The 19,407-nt window shown below is 38.8% G+C and overlaps 2 protein-coding genes across 3 annotated transcripts in view; one reads left to right on the plus strand and one right to left on the minus strand.

The window, feature by feature from the left end:
• The window catches only part of uba7 (ubiquitin-like modifier activating enzyme 7), a 31,042-nt gene extending 28,059 nt beyond the window's left edge, over positions 1-2,983 (minus strand). The window contains exons 1-9 of the mRNA XM_079682178.1: positions 2,790-2,983; positions 2,528-2,696; positions 1,846-1,980; positions 1,375-1,481; positions 1,199-1,289; positions 850-982; positions 583-680; positions 358-507; positions 61-225 (exon numbers count right to left, since the gene is read on the minus strand). Coding sequence (XP_079538304.1) covers positions 61-225; positions 358-507; positions 583-680; positions 850-982; positions 1,199-1,289; positions 1,375-1,481; positions 1,846-1,980; positions 2,528-2,696; positions 2,790-2,836 — 1,095 coding nt within the window. The 5' untranslated portion in view covers positions 2,837-2,983. The remainder of the gene's footprint in view (positions 1-60; positions 226-357; positions 508-582; positions 681-849; positions 983-1,198; positions 1,290-1,374; positions 1,482-1,845; positions 1,981-2,527; positions 2,697-2,789) is intronic.
• A 2,976-nt stretch (positions 2,984-5,959) lies between these two features.
• Positions 5,960-17,358, plus strand: LOC307039782 (macrophage-stimulating protein receptor-like). 2 transcript variants are annotated; one of them, XM_079682171.1, is made up of 21 exons: positions 5,960-6,116; positions 6,881-8,172; positions 9,603-9,779; positions 10,116-10,235; positions 10,559-10,729; positions 10,853-11,019; positions 11,544-11,673; positions 11,799-11,935; positions 12,076-12,252; positions 12,411-12,510; positions 12,734-12,964; positions 13,080-13,226; positions 13,332-13,494; positions 13,616-13,705; positions 13,869-14,078; positions 14,174-14,254; positions 14,341-14,522; positions 14,636-14,745; positions 15,351-15,516; positions 15,605-15,741; positions 15,960-17,358. In XM_079682171.1, exons 2-21 carry the CDS (start codon positions 6,967-6,969, stop codon positions 16,189-16,191), a joined length of 4,134 nt encoding a protein of 1,377 aa, XP_079538297.1. In that variant the 5' UTR covers positions 5,960-6,116; positions 6,881-6,966; the 3' UTR covers positions 16,192-17,358. The 2 variants fall into 2 exon arrangements, with proteins under 2 accessions (XP_079538297.1, XP_079538298.1); XM_079682172.1 differs by having other exon boundaries at positions 13,616-13,690.
• The last annotated feature ends 2,049 nt before the right edge of the window (positions 17,359-19,407 follow it).

The raw sequence follows: 19,407 nt of genomic DNA on the forward strand, positions 1-19,407 counted from the left end.
TATACTCTATCAAAAACTGAGAGATAAAATGAATGTATGTATTTCAACCTTTTAACTAACCTTAATAACTTCCTGAGCGGCAAGGCCTCCAATAAAAGCATTCACAGGAGCCAAGTCACCCTGAGCTGTGAAGGACAGGATTCTCACAGCAGCTTCATCCAGCTGTTCCAGCTGTGCGACTGTGTTGAGCTCTCCCACTATGGCAAGCAGGGCCTCTGCATCTGACTGTGTGGGATTAATCATGAAAAAGTACGTGAAAACAGTCCAATACATTGCTTTTAATGATTATGATAAAACAGAATATCCTATTAAACTTGTTTCGGCAAATAAATGGGCTGGTTTGTAACCTTTACAGACCTGAGACCAAGGATCAGGGAGTCTCTGTTCTTTCTTCACAAAGCCGTGGAGGGCTTGGAAAGCCAAGTGCAGGGTCTTGTGCCTCCAATCTTTTCCATTACCATTCAGTTTCAGCAGCTGATGGTCCGATAGAGCCTCGCTCAGCGGTTTCTGCAATTGGTGTTGTAGTTATTTTATTTACAACATCAGAAAACAAAAAAGTTCAAACTAAATCTGTATACTTACAAATGTTAGCATGCAGGGCTGTTTAACCTCTGTCACTACTCCACCACGTTCATACTCAGGGAAGGTTGAAGTGTCACATATGCTGAAGGAGTAGGAGCCTGGTGAAGGAGTTGATAATGACAGATAAAAAAACAATTCTCATCACAACTATAACATTCTGCTGGCGTACTGCTTGGCCAGGTGGAAAACGTTGAGTGCCATGTGGCTCATGACTAAACTCTTTTTTGTCAGCTGAGGAAAGAGACTGTGACTTTAGGTAACACTGACCACAGTCTTTGATCTCCACAGGAGCGATGCTGTTGAGCTCCGTCATCCCTTGGACTCCAGAGAAGATCACTTTTGAACCGTTTGAAAATCTATGCTTCTGGTCATCTGTGCAGAGCACCACTCCAGGATTGTCCTAAATCAAAGTCATTTTGACAACCTCCAAAGTTGAAAGACATGTCGTACTAATAATGTATGCATATTTTCAACAAAATCTATAAAAACATTTGGAATTATTACAATCTTAATCGGACAGTTCAGAGATAGCCATATAAGCAGATATCTTTAATTTGTTGATTTGTTAGAGAGCTTTTTAATTTGCCAGAGACATACAACAAATGGAGGGTATTACCTTAGAGATACTTTGTATCATTGATGATGCAGGCATATCTTCATCCTTGTCCAAGACCTCAAACTGCTCCCCAAAGTCACAGAACAACTGACTGTAAATAAAACACACTGTTTTAACTTATGTGTTCCATGTTTAAGGCTCAAGTGGTTTTTTGATAGTTTGCCTTGTCCACTTACCCACAGAGTCCTTTAGTGTCTGCTACAATGAACTTGATTCCACGTGAATGGCAGAGATCACCAAAACGCTTCTGGTCATCCAGTGAAGACTCAGTGAGGACCACCACCTGAAAAATTGACATTTCCCTCTCCACTCAGATTTTTTTCCACCTTGTTGTTACTGTTTTTCTTACTGTGTTCATCTAAGATCAGAGTTAAATATGTTTGACCAGAATTTTTGGACATCACAGCCTTTTAGAAGGCAATTTTTATCCAAAACGCAACGTACGCAAGGGTGGCTTGGAAACTTAAAAAAGCTTCAATGCACACACTGAGAGTACCAAGAGTTAAGTGGGAGATATCTATCTATCTCTAGCAGTTAAAGATTTAAAATGAAAAATATTTCCATATTCATAGATTCTGGATTTTTCAATGAGGCAGTAGATTGCACTGTTTATGTGAAAAAAGCCTTTAGCACCTCAACCTAAATACCTGAAATTGCAGAAGCAGTTCCTCATCCAGGGGTCCGGTGTGGGCCGACACACGCACATGTGGGTTCAGGGCAGACAGCTGTTGCAGGGAACACGTGGCTCGGTTCTGACCAAGATGGGATTCCTTCAGGAAAAACTGGTGGGAAAATGAAATTACAGGTTGAAGGATAAACTCAAGGTTCACCTGACAGTATCACAGTGACTCATCTGTGAACTGGACTGCTCAGATGCCACTTTGAATGTTTTGACAGCATGTTTCCATCGAAAAACAAACCTAAAAAGTTGCCTGATGGAGCAGCTACTAAGCAGTTCAGTGTCATTGCAGTTAGTTTCACTTTTCTTTTCAATAGCTTCCATGTCAAAATATGAATCAAACAATACACATAATTTTTTGTTAAAAAAGTCAGTTTTTTTTCCATAGCTTCCATATAATGTGACACAGCGACTCCTGACCAAGAAGACCAGTGTGATTGTCGAACATGTCGAATGAATTTTATACATATATATTTATACAACCTAAAACTAACTTCACCTGTCATCTAAACAGGAAGTTACAGTTGGAAAACTGTTGTTGAGCTAACGAGAAGTTGTTGACATAAATCACAGCATATAATCTGACACATATCTCCTAATAGGTTTAATTATTTAAGGATCAACAGATTATCAACACACAGGGTTAGTACCTGGGATGAAAGGTCGCTCCACGCTGCCTGGCCTTCATCCTGTACTTTGACAGACTTCACTCCTGACAGGATCACATTTTTGGCTATTTCTACCCCAAGACCACGCATGCCTGCTATGAGAACACTGGCTGTGCCCATCCGGCGCATCGCCTCGTGACCCAGAACGTACCTGTGCAGGTGAAAATAACAGGTGGAACTGTGGACCAGCAGCTTTTAAAGTTATACATTTTGATCGGTTGATTGATTTGCAGTAAATACTTACAGCTGTCTGGAGTACAATCCTTCATCGATTTCAACGATTTCTGACATGTTGTTCTTGCTGTCTCCAATATGAGGTGACCAGTTTTTAGTGAGGGATCAGCTGGAATAACAACCGAGCAGACCCAAACAGGAACTAAACACAAACCGGGTGTGACATACAAGATATAACCGTTTAAAGAAAAAGCATTTCACTTTCGTTTCAGAAGAATCTTTAGGGTTGTTTGTATGCCATAACATTTGGCTGGCCACTAGAGGGCGCGTCAGGACTGTCAGAGTTGAAGCCATGCATTTGGTAATTATTGTAACCACATCCTGCTCCTGTGGGAATGAATCTAAATTATTAAAGACTATGAGAGTGGGTTTTGAACGCAGTGGTGGAAGAAGAAGTATTCAGATATTTTACTTTGATTAATGTATGAATGCAGTGTCGAATTACTCTATTAGAATTCAAAGGCATGCATTCTAAATAATACTTAAAAAGTAAAACTACAAAAGGATTTTCCATCATTTAATAATTAAGGTAGAGAAAAGAATCCTAGAAATTATGCAGGGTGTCCTCTGCATTTAAGTAAGGTTCGAGCTGGTTTGATTTACTTTATATTCAGCTGGGTATCTTCAAATAAAATTGTGTTATATGATTAAGATTGATTGAGGTATAAATAATCTACATCTGCAAATAAACTAAAGCTGTCATAAATGTGTTGAAGTAAAAAGTACAATAGTTAACTCTTAAATGTAGCAGAGTAGAAGTATAAAGTAGACCTACTAGCATAAAATGGTGTAAAGTATGAGCACTGCAGATGTTTACTTTAGTAAATGTACTTAAGTGCAATCCACCACCTGCTAGAACTGGAAGATTTTAGAGTGAAAATGTATTATTCACTCATCGTAGAAACACACTTTGAAGGTAAGTGATATTTTTCTTTCTTTATTTAGCTGCAGACATTTATAAAAAATGTTCTTGTAAAACTTGTATTCTGTCTTTTGTTACTTGTTGACCTTAAAGCACAGAATGATTTAGACGCCCTAGTTTGATTTCACATTGTACAACTCAATTTGAGTTTAAGACACAACTAGCTTGGAAGCCAATTATTGTTTATAATTATGCAACTCATGATTATGCAACCTATGTGTGATTATAGGAGGGACTTTTACATGTTGCTAAATCTTTACATTTACAAATCAAAAATAGTTGCATATTTAATAAAAAGCAGAGCATTTTTCTGTGCTTTAAAACATTTTCATGATTATATTACACTGATACACCCTATTATTGCTTAATGTGGTCTTTATTTTTAACAATCTCAATCTGAAGAGGAGTTAAAAAAAGAAAGCTGCATTCCTTGATGAGAAATATCTTATCATATAGAGGCAGCATTATGAAAACCACCCATATCAGATGCAATGTTCTTATCATACATACACTTGTATGTAAAGAAACAAACAATTTTAAATGAGCTTTTACGTTTGAGGGCTTTTTTTAGGGACTTTAAATATAAATTATCTTCTGGGAATTTAATCTTAGACATTAATATAGCTCTAGAGATACTTCTGCCCAAGAGCAACACACACCCTTATATGGTTAAAATCTAAATCGAAGCTGCATGGCCCAGTGCATTGCTTGTATGTGTGTCCCCTGTGTTAGTAGTCAAGTATTTAATGAGTTATACAGAGACGGATGCAACGTTAGGGACTGGATGTGATGTCCTTAACAGTTTGTTTGATTAGTATCAGGATATGAAAGGCCAGTGAGAGTGAGTCCTTCCCGAGTTTAAATCAAAACAACTTTCTCTGCCACTTTTTGCTCTGCAGTTTCTATCAAACATGTCTTGAGTGAGCTTGATCTTTGTGTTTTTAGTTTTAGAGCACTATGCATGTAAAAATGACACTCTCAACTCAAGTGCATATTCCTCTGAAGGAATAAGGCCATACAAACTTTTCAAACAGTCTGTGATTACTGAACTTTGGATTCAGTGGTAGATGTTTAACTTTTGGATCTATAATGCTTCATTATGTCAAAGAGAACAGCTCTATTTGGACATTGTATGATGCTGAATAGCCTAATTGTATATGTTAAAGTGTTTTGGCCAATATGAGTCAATTTATCAATAGCTATTCTCCTTTATGGTAGTAATTTTCATCAGTCAAAGCAAAGGTCACATTTCTGGCTTTATGTAAGGTGGTCTGGCTGGAGAGGAAATACATTCCTCTCATATCTTCCTGGCTGCAGCTTCCTATATTTGAAGATTAACTTCATTCCATCAGCTGAAAGATATGTATTTTTGGCAAACATCCTATACAGACGTAGACTGACGTAGACTGTTTTCTGAGGTTGTGAAAGTTTTTCCACTTGAATTGACACGGCCTGAATGGAAAGAGCAGCAGATGATATGACATGTCTCTTGGGAAGGAAACGATGAGGGTCATTTTAAAGTGGTCAGATTTCGTAACAATTCCATACTTCCTTGTTGCGGGCGAGGCTTGACAGGACAGCACACACTTCAGAGTCAAGCATGACTGAATGACGATGCCATATCCGGTTATCAACTTTCAAAAATAAAACGTATCTATCTATAAAAAAAAAAAATAATACAAACAAAATAAGAAATCATGAGAAATGTCCTTTAAATCTTGTAAATGTTCCAGAATATACTTATACCTAAACAGATTTCCTGCTAAAATGAGCAAATATGAAATGCAGTTGTTACATTTTTCAACATACTGGAACTTAAATACCAACGTCTTATTTATGATCTGTGTATTTAATTCTTACAGTGTACATGTTGTTATAGTATTGAATTTAGACTTGTAATATGAGCAAATCATGTTTCAAATCGTAAATGATATAATTTGTAAAAGTATGAGCTCTCTCTTCAGACTATTGTTTGTTCTGCTGTTATCTGAAATTCTCCTGTAGGGATCATGACATGTTGTGTTGATATTGTCATTGAATAAAACCAAATATGGTATTAATCATGGATCAAATAGACATTCTTACAGTCAGTTATGCATGTATGTATATATTCCATAAAGCAAATAAATAAACGATAAATCACACGATGAGTGCTTTGACCTGGCGCCCTTTTATTTTGAAAGTGAGTGTAATATCCTGTTTCTCCTGTAGACTGTGGTTAATCTCAGAATCTTGATTTAGATCAGTATCAGTGTAAAGTCTGTGCCAGTGGGACTCCGTGCTGTCAGGTGAGAGCGCTGCTTCAGGTTATTGAGAGTTACATTGACCCAGGACATTAAACTGGTAAAGAAATACCTATATTGGACATTATTGGACTATTGTACACGCGCTACATCTGCCCCTTATCACATTGAGGTAAGTCTTATAAAAAATGTTTAAGAACATTGTTTATGTAGGATGTTTGTAAAGTAGTGATTGTTCCACGTTAATGAATGGCTGAACACGCTTTACTTACAATTCACAGTTAATCGCCTACCTGCCTAGTATATGTCTTTTTACCAGTTGTTATGCAGAAAAATATCTATTGAAGTTATCTTTACTTTATCCTCAACACAGTTTTAAAACGTTAATAGTAAAATTGCATAATGGAGTGTTAAAATTGTGATCAAGGATACTGAATCGAAAGAATACTTAATAATAGGTGTTTTGACAAAATAAGGCTTAGTTAGTAGCCTACTATTCTGTTTATTCTGTGTTTGGCTCTGGAGGCCTGAACATTTCCTTAGTTGCTGCACATGTTGCAGCAAGTCACGTCCTGCCCAGTGTAGAAGTTATCTTGACTCTATCAGCTTATTATTCCATTGACTTTATCAGATTCGTCTCAAAAGTTTCACAGCTATACTATATCTGTCTTTCTTAATTATCTGAAATTGCAGATTCCTCATTTGAAAAAGCAGAATCTACTGAATCACAAGCTTGTAAAGGAAACAGCTGATTCTTTTCCTCTTTTGTCAGGTCCTCATTCTGAATTTTTCAGTTTAAACAAGCTGAAATGTTTAGAGTATCCACCTACACTTCATAAGTGTATATCCAAAGTCGTGAATGTTTGTTGAATGTGAAAATAAAATGTTACTGCTTTCTGTCAAATCTCAACATTCCTTCTGTGTTTTTCCTCACAGAGCTCTCCTACTGGTTCTCCAGAATGATCTCTTTGAGAAAAGTGTCTTATAGGTAGCACTCAATCACGGTGGACTGTGACGTGGAGATGGTCACTTGGGCCGCCTTGCTGACAGTATGCATATGGATACAAACACACACAGCCTCAGGACAGCACATATGTCCTTCTACTCCACGCAGGCTGGTAGATTTCACTGTAAAATACTCCCTCCCCCACTTCCAAACAGACAAATCCATACAGAACATCGCTGTGAACCACGAGGAGCATCACTCAGATGTGTACGTTGCATGTCAAAATGTAATATCGGGAGTCAACTATACTATGGAAAAAACTTGGGAGGTGAAAACTGGACCTGTTGGCAGTACTGACTTCGAAACATGTTTGGCGTCTGACACAGAAATAGATCCTGCAGATCCAGTGGATACAGACAATGAGGTTCTGCTTTTGGATATGTCTGCCTTTCCCTTTCCCAACTTGTACATATGTGGGAGCACTCAGTATGGGATCTGTCACTTCATTGACATTGGCAATCCAGAGCCCAAACCTCAGTGTTTATTCAGAAAGGAGAACAATTCTCCAACCGCCTGTCCAGATTGTCTGGCCAGCCCCCTGGGCACTAAAGTCACCATAGTGGATCAGTCCGCCACATTGCTTTTCTTCGTAGCCGCTTCTGTCAATGACAAAGTGGCTCAGAAGTATCCAAGGAGGTCAATATCAGTAGTGAGACCTCTTTCAACTGAAGATGGCTTTCATATGGTCATGGAGGGTCTGACAGTGCTCCCCAATCTACAGGACTCTTACAAGATTGATTACATCTACAGCTTCTCCACAGGTAGTTATGTCTACTTCCTGTCCCTGCAGAGAGAAAACCCATCAAATAACAATTCGGCCTTTCAGACCCGCCTTGGGCGACTGCCGATATCAATCCCAGAGGTGTGGATGTACAGAGAAGTGGTCCTGGAGTGCCGGTACGAACCAAAGCGCAGGAGGAAACATAGTGATGGTTTCAGGGACATTGTGTTTAATGGTCTTCAGGCGGCACACTTTGGGCGAGCGGGGAAGGACTTGGCAGAAGAGCTGAGGGTGGGCGAGGCAGAAGACATTCTGTTTGGGGTTTTTGCAGAGGTGAAGGAGAATGGAGTACCCCAAAAACACTCTGCTCTGTGTGCCTTTTCTTTGACTAAAGTAAATAATGCAATTGATAAAGGCGTGGATGCCTGCTGCAAGTCAGGCCCCGAGCAGCTGTCCAGAGGTCTCTCTCACTTCCAGCCGTGCGAGAGCTGCCCACACGAAGTGAGTAACTTTTTTTTTTTTCTGTTCAACCGCTGTCAGAGCGGATTAACGGTGCAAAGGTCACCCTAAGCCCAGACAGGAAGTGACCTAGAGAGACAAACATTGTGTAATTAACTCACCTGTGACCGGAACACTGTAGTTTATCATTAAGCTTACCGTTTTATATTGTCTTGATAAATAAGGGATAGTATAAAGTAAACCTTGACTACTGAAAGGTGTGTGAGAGAGCATGGCCAGATGAGATAACTGGGAGGGGTGGATGAGTCAGTCTGTGACCTGCACATTGCCACACAATTACTCGACTCTGTTAAGGTTAGGTTTCAGTCTTTCTCTGTGAAAGGGTGGCAAATGCTTTCAGTAGTCTAAAGAGCTTAAATATGAAAAAGAGCTTCATCAACATAAGTCTAAATAATTACACTATGTTGAATTATTTCGCTTGCAGCAATTTACCTAGCAGGAAATATTTATTGACTAGGTACAAATGTATTTGACGGTAAAAAGAAAGTTCAAATCAGTTCACGCTTAAAGCACCTTCATTGGACAGAGAATGTTGCTGTGGTGCTCAACAAAATAATAAAGGTGTGGTGTTCCCCTTTTTGTGGAGTTCATACTGCGTCTTTTGAGCTCTCACAACCATGTGTACACCTACAGGAATGTGTGCCAACATACACAAGTTATAAATCCTGCTGATAAAAAAAGGAATTTTGAAGGGGAGGGACAGAGTAGGACTGTGCCTGACTTTAACACATGTTGTTAATCAGGAAATGTGTAGAATATTGAAGAAGTGAAGGGTAGGAAGGAAAGAATCACTCTTTCCCTCTACCAATAAATGACGGTTGAAACGATTGGCATAAAGTCCTACCGGAGTTCAAGTTTTTGTAAAAAAAATGTTGTGTACAATAAAAATAACTGAAGAGACTGAAAAGATCAAAGATGTGAATATAGGGCAGTTAAATGGTGGGAGGAAAACAGAGGCATGCTGGGGCAGGTCAGCCTAATTGCTTTGCAGTGGAATGTTTACCATTAGTTTAAAATGTCCTTCTTTTTTCCACACCTAATTCATTAACCAAAGTTACTCTTGCTCTGACAACCATCCACACACATCAACTGTTTTATTTGTGTGAATTTACCGAAAGCCTAGTTTCAGTAGGTGACTAACTGCACTGAGAAAAAGTCAACATATGGAGCTGGAGTCACTTGTTTTATGACCTTGTTCCTAGCATGTCTGGAGGCGAGGCTACAGCACTTCCTTTCTAAAATGATGGGTTAAGATTGTCTCTATTTAAATCTCTTTCCCCCTAACGCACAAGCATACGCATGTTGTATGTGCTTAGAGAGAGAATATTGCTGACAGAGGCAGATACTTCGGATTTATCTTTGTATGAGATTTTGTCATTGCTGATCTGTATGTGTTTTTCCTGCTTTCACAGAGCTCTGAAGGTAATGACACATGCAGTGTGAAACCCACTCTGGTGTCAAAGCCGTACTACCGACTGGACCTCTTCAACAGGCAGATGAGAGGTGTCCTGTTCACCGCTGTCCTAGTCACCACTATTGGGAATCACACGCTGGGCCACTTTGGTACCTCAGATGGTCGGATACTGCAGGTGTCTGATCTGTTTAATATATGTTTTCGATTAATCAGTTAGTTGTTGGTGTACAAAGGTCAGAAAATGCTGATCCCAAAGTCCAAAAGGATTTCCTCACGTGTCTTGTTTTGTCACAAGTACAAGTGATTAAGTGTTCTGTAATAGAGGAAGAAATAAACCACACAATATTCACATTTAAGCTGGAATCAAGGAATTATGGCTTCTTTTAATAAGTATAACTGACCACAACATTTTTATATTGTTACTGTCCATCAGCCAGAAGCAGGTGTATATTATATAAGACCCTCAAAATGAAACTGTTTGTGACATTACCTCTCTGTTTGCGTGGTTTAGGTGATTCTTACTCTCTACAGGCCGATTGTTTATGCCAACTATTCTCTTGGAGAAACCAAAGTGTCCAGATCAGCAGAAGTTTACTCAAATGAATCTCTTCTATTCGCAGTCGGAAATAAGGTAATTTTTAAACTGCTTATCTTTTAGGGGTGAAAAAGAAACTGGAGCACACAAATGTATCTGCAGCCTTAAAAAGTGTGAACACACCAACACTTCTGAGTAAAAATCTAAAAAACACAAACTATTAGACATTTGTCATTCAGTCATTTGTTGAACAAGGTTTCATATATTTTGTATGAGAGTAAAAAAAGTACTTCAAGTGTAATCAGTTTATTATAATGTCAAGCAACAGCATAAACCATGTTTTACTTATTATTTTCTGACTGTTCTTCTCTGTTTCATCTGGTTTACTCCACCACCGTCTTTCTCTTTCCCTGAACCAGATGTTCAGGGTGCCATCTGCAGGACCGGGGTGTGCACATTTTATGACATGCTCCATGTGTTTGACGGCTCCACCCTTCATGAACTGCGGCTGGTGTTCGGGAAAATGCTCGAGGCAGCCTGAGTGTGCCTCGCAGTGGAACAAAGACTCCTGCGCACCTGTCATAACAGAGGTAGATCTGCCGCTAGGTGTGACTGATTAAACACTGCATGCAGTTTCAACATGATTTATAAAGGTAATCTGATTGTACTAAATGGGCTGACTGCTCTGGATGATAAAACCTTTTTCTCTGCAGTTTTTCCCTACAATGGTACCTGCTGGTGCTGAGACAGAAGTGACACTGTGTGGCTGGGAGTTTCAGTCTCCTCTGCGACCCGCCATCATCAGCGGCAAAACCCACATCATCACAGTTGGTTCCGGGACCCTGTGTACGGTCCTGCCTGAAAAGAGCAGTAGTGAAGTGTGAGTATCACACGATGCCACTTTCATAGAATGTATGTGTAACGTAATGTGTAATGCTAGTCATAAGTCAACCAGTCAAGGTTCCTGTAAACTGTTATTTGTTGGCATTATCCTTTTTAAAGCTGCTATAAATGACTGTAAGCTGTTTTTAGGTCTCTAAGAGCTATTTGAAGTAAAGTGATCAAATGTAAATACATTTATAATTTCAGTTACTGACAGCAATATTTAAATACAAACTTGACTTAACTTGACATGAGTCATTTACATTTTTTTGTTATGTATTATGTTTAATGCACTATAAGCAGGCTATATTTATTAAGACATGGGGAGCATGTGTTCTTATAGCTTGTTGTGGCTTGCTAGTCCTTCAAAAAGCACCCTCTCTTTCCAAACAAAATTGAAAAAATTGGTGAAACAATCTTTCTTTCTTTTACATTTGAAGCTGTCTGTTTCTTTCTGACTACAGGAAAATATTCATCTACAGAATTAATTAGACATGTCCTTCCTTGTGTCCTTTAATACAGGTTAATATGCAAGATCCAGGTAAACACACCAAGCCAGAACCTCAACATCACCCTGCAAGTACACGAGGGGGAGGTGGAGGGCCGCTACTCAATTGAAGGCACTGCTCAGATGCCTGGCTTCTCTTTTGTGGTGAGAACTTTTCTGCATTGAAACAATTTGCAATCAATGAGTCTGCACATGTTCTTAATTTGGACACATGCTATGACAAATGTTACAGTGTAAAGTGTTAAAAGATTTCCCCTTTGTCTAAACAGGAGCCTAGCATAACTGGAATCAGGCCTGACTTTGGACCCATGTTTGGAGGAACCACAGTTACTTTGACAGGAAAATATCTGAATTCTGGGACACAGAGAGATGTCTTCTTTGATGAAAAAAAGTGCATCATTCAAAGGTGAGGGACACAAAAGACTACTTATTTCGCCAACATAGGACATGATCACAAGTCATGTATTCCCTGTGTTCAGAAACCCCTTTTTAAGTGAATGCTTTTAAAGTGTTGTATTTGGTTACTGTAATCTATTTTCTTTCCAGTGCTCCTGAAGGGAGTGAGACTTCTTCAATTGTCTGCAATACAGCTGCTGCAGCAGCGGTGGGGAATGTAACTGTGAAAATTATAATTGACAACTTTCAAGTGTCGACCACTAAGATGTTCTTCTACAAGAAAAATCCTGTTATAAACTCTGTGTATCCTCTTTGCAGTTTCCAACGGTAAGACACAGAACCCAGTCAGCTCTGGTCCTATTAATGGACACATTACACAATATTACTGTAAAGACACTTTACATCACCTTATTAAGACAATCAATGTTTGTGCGTACATTTATTCAATGTTATTTTGTAACTTGTTCATTTACTCTTTCATACAGTGGATCCAAATTAGTGATACAAGGTCAACATCTTGACTCTGCTCACACAACTGTGGTTCAGTACATTTCCAAAGATCCCAACCTGCAACCACTTGAACAAGTAAGTTAAACCCTGGGTTTCATCGTTGTGTAAGTCTTTATAGACTTTGTTCAATTATAACACTTTTTTGTCAAGTTAAATACAGGTCATTAAATGCTTGTGAATTGTAATCAATTGATGGCCACTCATCTTCATTCTTTAGCTGAATATTACTTTCCTATTATGATTAAAACAGTAGTTGTGATTTTGAACAATACACCATGTCATGCTTTTTTCTACTAAGGTCTGCAACGACACAGCAAATGACACATATATAGAGTGCTGGGCCCCTGCTTTTAAAGAGGAAATGCCAGAAGAAAAGTCAGTCAGTGGAGAGATTTTTATCCACATGGATGGGAGAAGGAAGCTCTGGGGGAAACCTTTTAACTACCATCCTGATGCCAACATCATTCCCATTGAAAATGATGACCATGAATTACCCATAAAACAAGGAGAGGCAGAAGTGTCACTGCATGTATGTTTACTCTTTCAATAATACAGTTTTCCCCATACATACTTTTTATCTTTCAAATGTTCTCTTAATATATTTGATATATGGGAATCTTTCTCTTTTTTCACATATGGAACAGCACAACAAACTGAACACTGTGAGGACATGTATGAATATCACAATGACCATTGGTGGTGTGAACTGCAAAGCCGCGGTTCTGGTGAATGAGCTGACCTGCAGGATTCCTAAAGGCCTGGTTATTCCCAGTGAGGGATTGCCTGTCCAGGTGAGAGAGTCTGCTTTTAAATCATCATCAACCTTAAGCTAAATCATTTTTGGAAACTTAGGTTGATGTATCTAACCAGAGTCATCTTCTGTTACACTATCGTAGGTGTCTGTGAACGGGGAAGTTACTGAAGTGGGGAAAGTGGTCAACTATGACACCAACAACGCAACCATGATATTGGGCATTGTGCTGGGGATCCTTGCTGCACTGATATTAGGGGCTGGCCTCGCATTACTTGTGATGATTCATTTGAGGAAGAAAAAGAGAGGTGAGAAAATCTTAAATTTGGAACTGTGGTCATATTCTTCTTCTTATCAACATGACCAACAGTATGTGACTCCCTTTACTGTATACGTTCAGACTTTTATTTATCATATGTATCTTTACAGCCAACATAGAGAATCGTTTATCAACAATGCTTTCACGGAACCGCATCGGCAGCGGTCCGGATTATTCCCCGACAGGTGACTACAGACGAGGTGACACATCCAAACTCAGCCGTCCATTCCTAATCCATATCATTGGTTATATCTATTTTGCCCTTTCTTCAACATGTCCAATTTACCCTTCTAGTAAGGCTTGTATCCAAACTGTCTTTGAAGAACAACGACATCATGGTGTGTCTTCCTTTGTGTTATACAGTGGATCTGTCCAGTCAAACATCAGGTTCGGGAGGAATGGCCTTCCAAGGTTTAATGTATGCTGCGAGCCATGATCATCTGGCCATTCCTTTAATGCCACGGGACAATATCTCAATGGTCAGTCTTAGTTCTGTTCTTCTCGAAGAGGTCAAAGATGTCCTGATCCCTGCAGAAATGCTCCGAATTGAGGATAGCCAGATTATCGGGAAAGGTAAATCTCTTGTCTTTTATTGTGTTTGTTGGTTTCTTTCCTGTCAATATTTTTAGAAAAAGCATTCATAATAAACACCTTCTGTTACTATGCAGGTCACTTTGGGACAGTTTATCATGGATACCTGATCGACAGCAAAGGGCAAGAGACCCACTGTGCTGTTAAATCCCTGAACAGTAAGTGAATACCTTTTTAATAATTGAAATCAGAATTGTATGGGCTGCTGGTTTGGTCTGTATAACAGCATGTGGTGTATCAATAGGGATAACAGATTTGGGGGAGGTGGACCAGTTCCTCAGAGAGGGCATCATCATGAAAGGTTTCCACCACCCAAACATCCTGTCTCTGCTGGGCATCATGCTGCCAAAGGAAGGGCTCCCTCTGGTGGTCCTACCGTATATGAAACATGGGGATGTGCGTCATTTCATCCGCTCTGAGAAAAGGGTAATTACACAATTAAACGTTCTGGACCAGTAGGGTCATGAATATTTGTAATACTCCGGAGCTTGGGCGTTTGGGTGAGTCCGCTCTGCTTCATACTTCTTTGTCTTCCACAGAACCCGACAGTGAAGGACCTGATAGGTTTTGGGCTTCAGGTTGCCAAGGGGATGCAGTATTTAGCCCAGAAAAAATTTGTCCACAGAGACCTGGCTGCACGCAACTGCATGTAAGTGTTAATCATGAACTGAAGACTGGCCCAAGGCTTTGTCACACTAGTTCACATCGTGTAGTCATACAAACATGTATCTAAGTTATGGAATATCTTATTTGGTTTAACATAAGCAGCAAGTACAGTGTTGGTTAACGTTGGTCAACTACAATACTTACAGCATAGAGATATTTACTAATTGCTTAAAACTACTATGTAACAACAAACACATAACCAAAAGTTATTTACATTTTTTTTTTTTTTAAAGAAAAGTAAATATACTTGATTACTTTTGTATATTGTAATTCTTATTTATCATAACCAAAGATTGTTGAAGTATATTTTTGATTTGTAAACCTTCAAAGCAACATGGCTGCCCTATCCATTTGAAGGCTTCTTAAGATAATACAAATTTAGTGTAGTATTTTTTTTTTAATGATATTTTTATTGGCCAATATATAAAAAAATACATATATTGATTGAAAGATATTAATGGAATAGTACAACATTTTTGAGACAAGACTTTACTGACACTGAACTGGCACTGCTCATCAATATTATGAGAAGACCTGTTGTTGGTGTTTTAGATGTGATGTTTTAGATGTGATGCTTTTTCTGTTCAGGCTGGATGAAACTTTCACAGCAAAGGTGGCTGACTTTGGCATGGCGAGGGACATCTATGACAAGGAGTACTACAGCATTCAAGATCAAAAACGGGTCAAGCTGCCTGTTAAGTGGATGGCCATCGAAAGTCTGCAAACACAAAAGTTCACCATCAAATCTGACGTGGTGAGTGTGTCTTATCTAATCCACTCAAATATGCTTGTTACAATTATCATATATTTTTTCTACAGCATGTTGTGTATCTGTCTCCCAGTGGTCATATGGCGTATTACTCTGGGAGCTGTTGACTAGAGGTGCTAGCCCATATCCAGATGTGGACCCCTATGACATCACACACTACCTGTTGAAGGGACGCCGGCTTCCCCAGCCACAGTTTTGCCCTGATACTTTGTAAGAATCACACCTGCACCCTTTTAATACCCCGTGCCTTAATAATATGAAATCTTATCAATGGATTTTTTTCACAATACTTTCTAAAATAATTCTCTCTGAATATATACCAGTTAAATCTTAGATAACATATTATATTTAATTTATTCACAGTGTCATGCAATAGTTGACTTACCTGCTTACTCATTCAATCATTTACACATTTATTCATCTTCCAGCTATTCTATCATGCTGACATGTTGGGACCCGGAGCCTGAGCGCAGACCAAGCTTCAATAGCCTGGTTACAGACGTACAATACATCCTGTCCTGTCTGGAAGGAGAGCACTACATCAGTCTGAAGGTAAACTATGTCAACTTAGACCTGCCACGGCCCTACCCGCCTCATACTGGATCTGCAGATGAGGCCGAGGCCTCAGACTTGGACACAGACAGCTATGCTGCCAGCTGAGGGGGCAAAGTCCTAAAACTCTGATGGGAATGTATGATCCGGATTAAGTTTGGACAGCATTCAACAAAATGGACAAATTCACCTGGATCCAATGAAGGGTCACATAGATTGTTAATCATGTCTTCAAACATGAGCACAGGAAAGGTTTTGACCACTTGTATTAAAGATACTGACTGTACTATAAACTACAAATCATGTTGGAAGTTCTCTATCCATATTTCATTTGTATGGAGTTACATAGATGGAGATAAATGTTTTGTCTCAAAAATCAGAAGCACAAGTGTGGCAAAAATGAATGTAAAATGTGTTTTGTTCTCAGACTTGTAGAATACAATGTGGGGATACATGAGACATTGTGCTGTTAAATAAATGTGTGTCTGACTGTTGGACACAGGGTCTATACATGCTGATGTGCACTCAAGGGTCAATATGTTTAGATTTTGATACACTTTTCCTGCTGTATGGGGATATAATATAGATTATATCCCTTCATATAGACTGCAGAATATAGACTCTATTGCAAAGAGACGCTAACAAGTGAAATAATCATACTATATGCAGAAAACCTCTTCTCAGATTTAGAGCTGTTGATACTCTTCCAACAGCTCTGAACCTACTGAATAATACAGTGAGCTGTCGATGCTGATCAGATGTCAACTCAGGCTTAGAAACACATCGAGTACCTGTCGTTATCACTAGAGGGCAACCGATGCCTCCTTCTCGAACATACTTCAATCGTACTGCAGTGATGTTTGCTGCACTACAGCAGCAAAAAAATGGAACTCCAACATTACAACTATATTCATCTAATCAAACTAAATGTTTTACTTAATCAACAAAGTATAGCATCATGACCAAACTGCCCATGTTTACTTACTTACTTCATGTCATTAAAATGACCATCGTAGCATATAAAACAAACACAGAGATTTCAGAATATTGCACAGATTTTTCAACTGACATTTCAGTTCAGTTTAACAAAAAAAAGCACGTTTGTTGACCAGCAAGCTGTCTACCTGGGGTAATGCACTTGTCTCTGGTATATCTGATTTTTGCAGCTTTTTCTCTTCTTTCTTGAAATGATGTTTTCTTTGCTCAACGTTGCACTCTAAAGAATGTTTTTGTACAAATGTGCATTTGTGTCCACAAATTAAATGTTTCTCCTGACTTGTCTTTTCCTGGCCGTCTCCTGAATAAATATGAAGAAAACATTCTTGATAGACTGTTCCACCTACCAATTTAAAAAATGCAGATCACTACAGCAAGAGAAGGTACAGAAGTTGTTCATGAAAGCGTATCATCAAAGCCTGTGACACGGAGCTGTGGCAGGGCTGCCCTTGTTCTCTGTCAGGTGGATGAGAGGAAAAATACAAACTGTTAGTGGTCTGATTTATGTCTGTCCAACCATAGTGAAAACAGCATGCTTGTGCATAATCTGTGTATCTAGCATTTGTAATACTCTCTATGAATAATTTACGGTACTAAAAAAAGATATTTTTGTATCCTTGCCTTCAAGTACTGAAAAGGTGCAGTAATGACAAGCTCTGGTTGTGTTCAGGTGGAGGTTCTGGGTGTGAAAATGAGGTGATGTTTGCAGCTCGAAACTACCCAACAAGCCAAAGTGAAGGTTGTTTTTTTCCTGTGAACACTCATTGCATCTCAGGTTTGCTATTATTTAAGAAATGCATAAGCCAAAACATCGATCGAGATAAAAGGTTTAATCATCAACGTTATTTTCTTAGACTTGAGAAAGCTCCTCCAGAGCCACAGCAGTGATTACCCAATAGTTTTCACTAGCGGAATATACTAATTATGTGCAAATTGATCTTTGTGAGTGAAATGCCTTTAACGAAGTTTGTGGTTGTAGAGAAAATAATGATTTTAGAAATAACTAAACCATTAATTAATGAAGGAAAAGCCTGATTCTCACAAGAGATCACGAACACCTACATTAAGTCTAAAATGGTCTAGCCTTAGGTCTGGTCCTCCACTTACACACACACACACACACACACACACACACACACACACACACACACACACACACACACACACACACACACACACACACACACACACACACACACACACACACACACACAGGCAAACACACACTCATACTACCCCATCCAAAACCATAGCACAGTGAGGAGGGAAAGCTGCACACTGAAACAAGCTGAGAGCAGAATCCTAAAGTGTCTTGAGCAAAAATCATTTTGTTGTCTTCAAGTGTATATATATTTATAAATATGTTTACACTCTTATTTCACACTGCTCTGGTTTTAGAGCAGAGTCCGGTAGAAATCTGCGAAACTACAAATATCATACAGCAGCTGCTGTGTGATCCATGACGAACTGGACAAGGAAAAATAAACTGTGGCTGTTTCCTGTTAAGATTCATGCAAATGTGTCTTCACAGACCGAACGGAAGAACACAAAAAAAGTATGATTATGCCAATTAGCACTCAGATTTTCGTCGCCAAAAGTACAATTTGTAACTATAGATCATTGGTGTATTAAAAAAAGTGGAGTGGCTTCAAAACCAACATTGAAGCCTTCATGTAATTTTTTTGTGGAACTGCAGTGATACATATAGAGCTGATGTTGTAAATAGACCGTTGCTTAAATATGCCAAACAAGTTTCAATGTGCTTATAATGAGCGTAGTGCGCTCTAGCACTCTGGATGGGCATGTTGAACCTAATGTAAGTTTAAATGTATTAGCACAAAGCCGGTGTCTGGTGTTCTGCACTGCAGCAAAAAATGTTTTCAGGAGTAAAAGAAATGGAACAAGTTAAAACAATTTAATTTGTTCAAGGTCCCTCAGTTTCTGATGAGAACGTCCGCAAAGGTAACAAGGCAAGGGATACAAAAATATTGCACCAAAAGAATGCATATTTGATTGGTCACAAACAAATGGACACAGTGTTGCATTGCTTCTAATTTGTCTTACAAAGACTATAACATTTAGCAGAAATATTTTTAATTCCTCAATGTTTTTTTTTAAGAGCCTGTGACCTAAGATTTTCATCGTCATAACTACACTGTAGCTATGTTCGTATGACCAATAAAACCTTGAACCTTGAACCTTGATAAAGATCAAAATGTAATAAAATATGCATTAAAAAATCTTCAAAATGACCATAATAACTGGTTACATATGGTTTATTGCTTGTTGTTGAAAATCAAACCTGACTTCACATGTAATTTGTATTTT

Source organism: Notothenia rossii (assembly GCF_949606895.1).
Source record: "Notothenia rossii genome assembly, chromosome: 5".
NCBI lineage: Eukaryota > Metazoa > Chordata > Actinopteri > Perciformes > Nototheniidae > Notothenia > Notothenia rossii.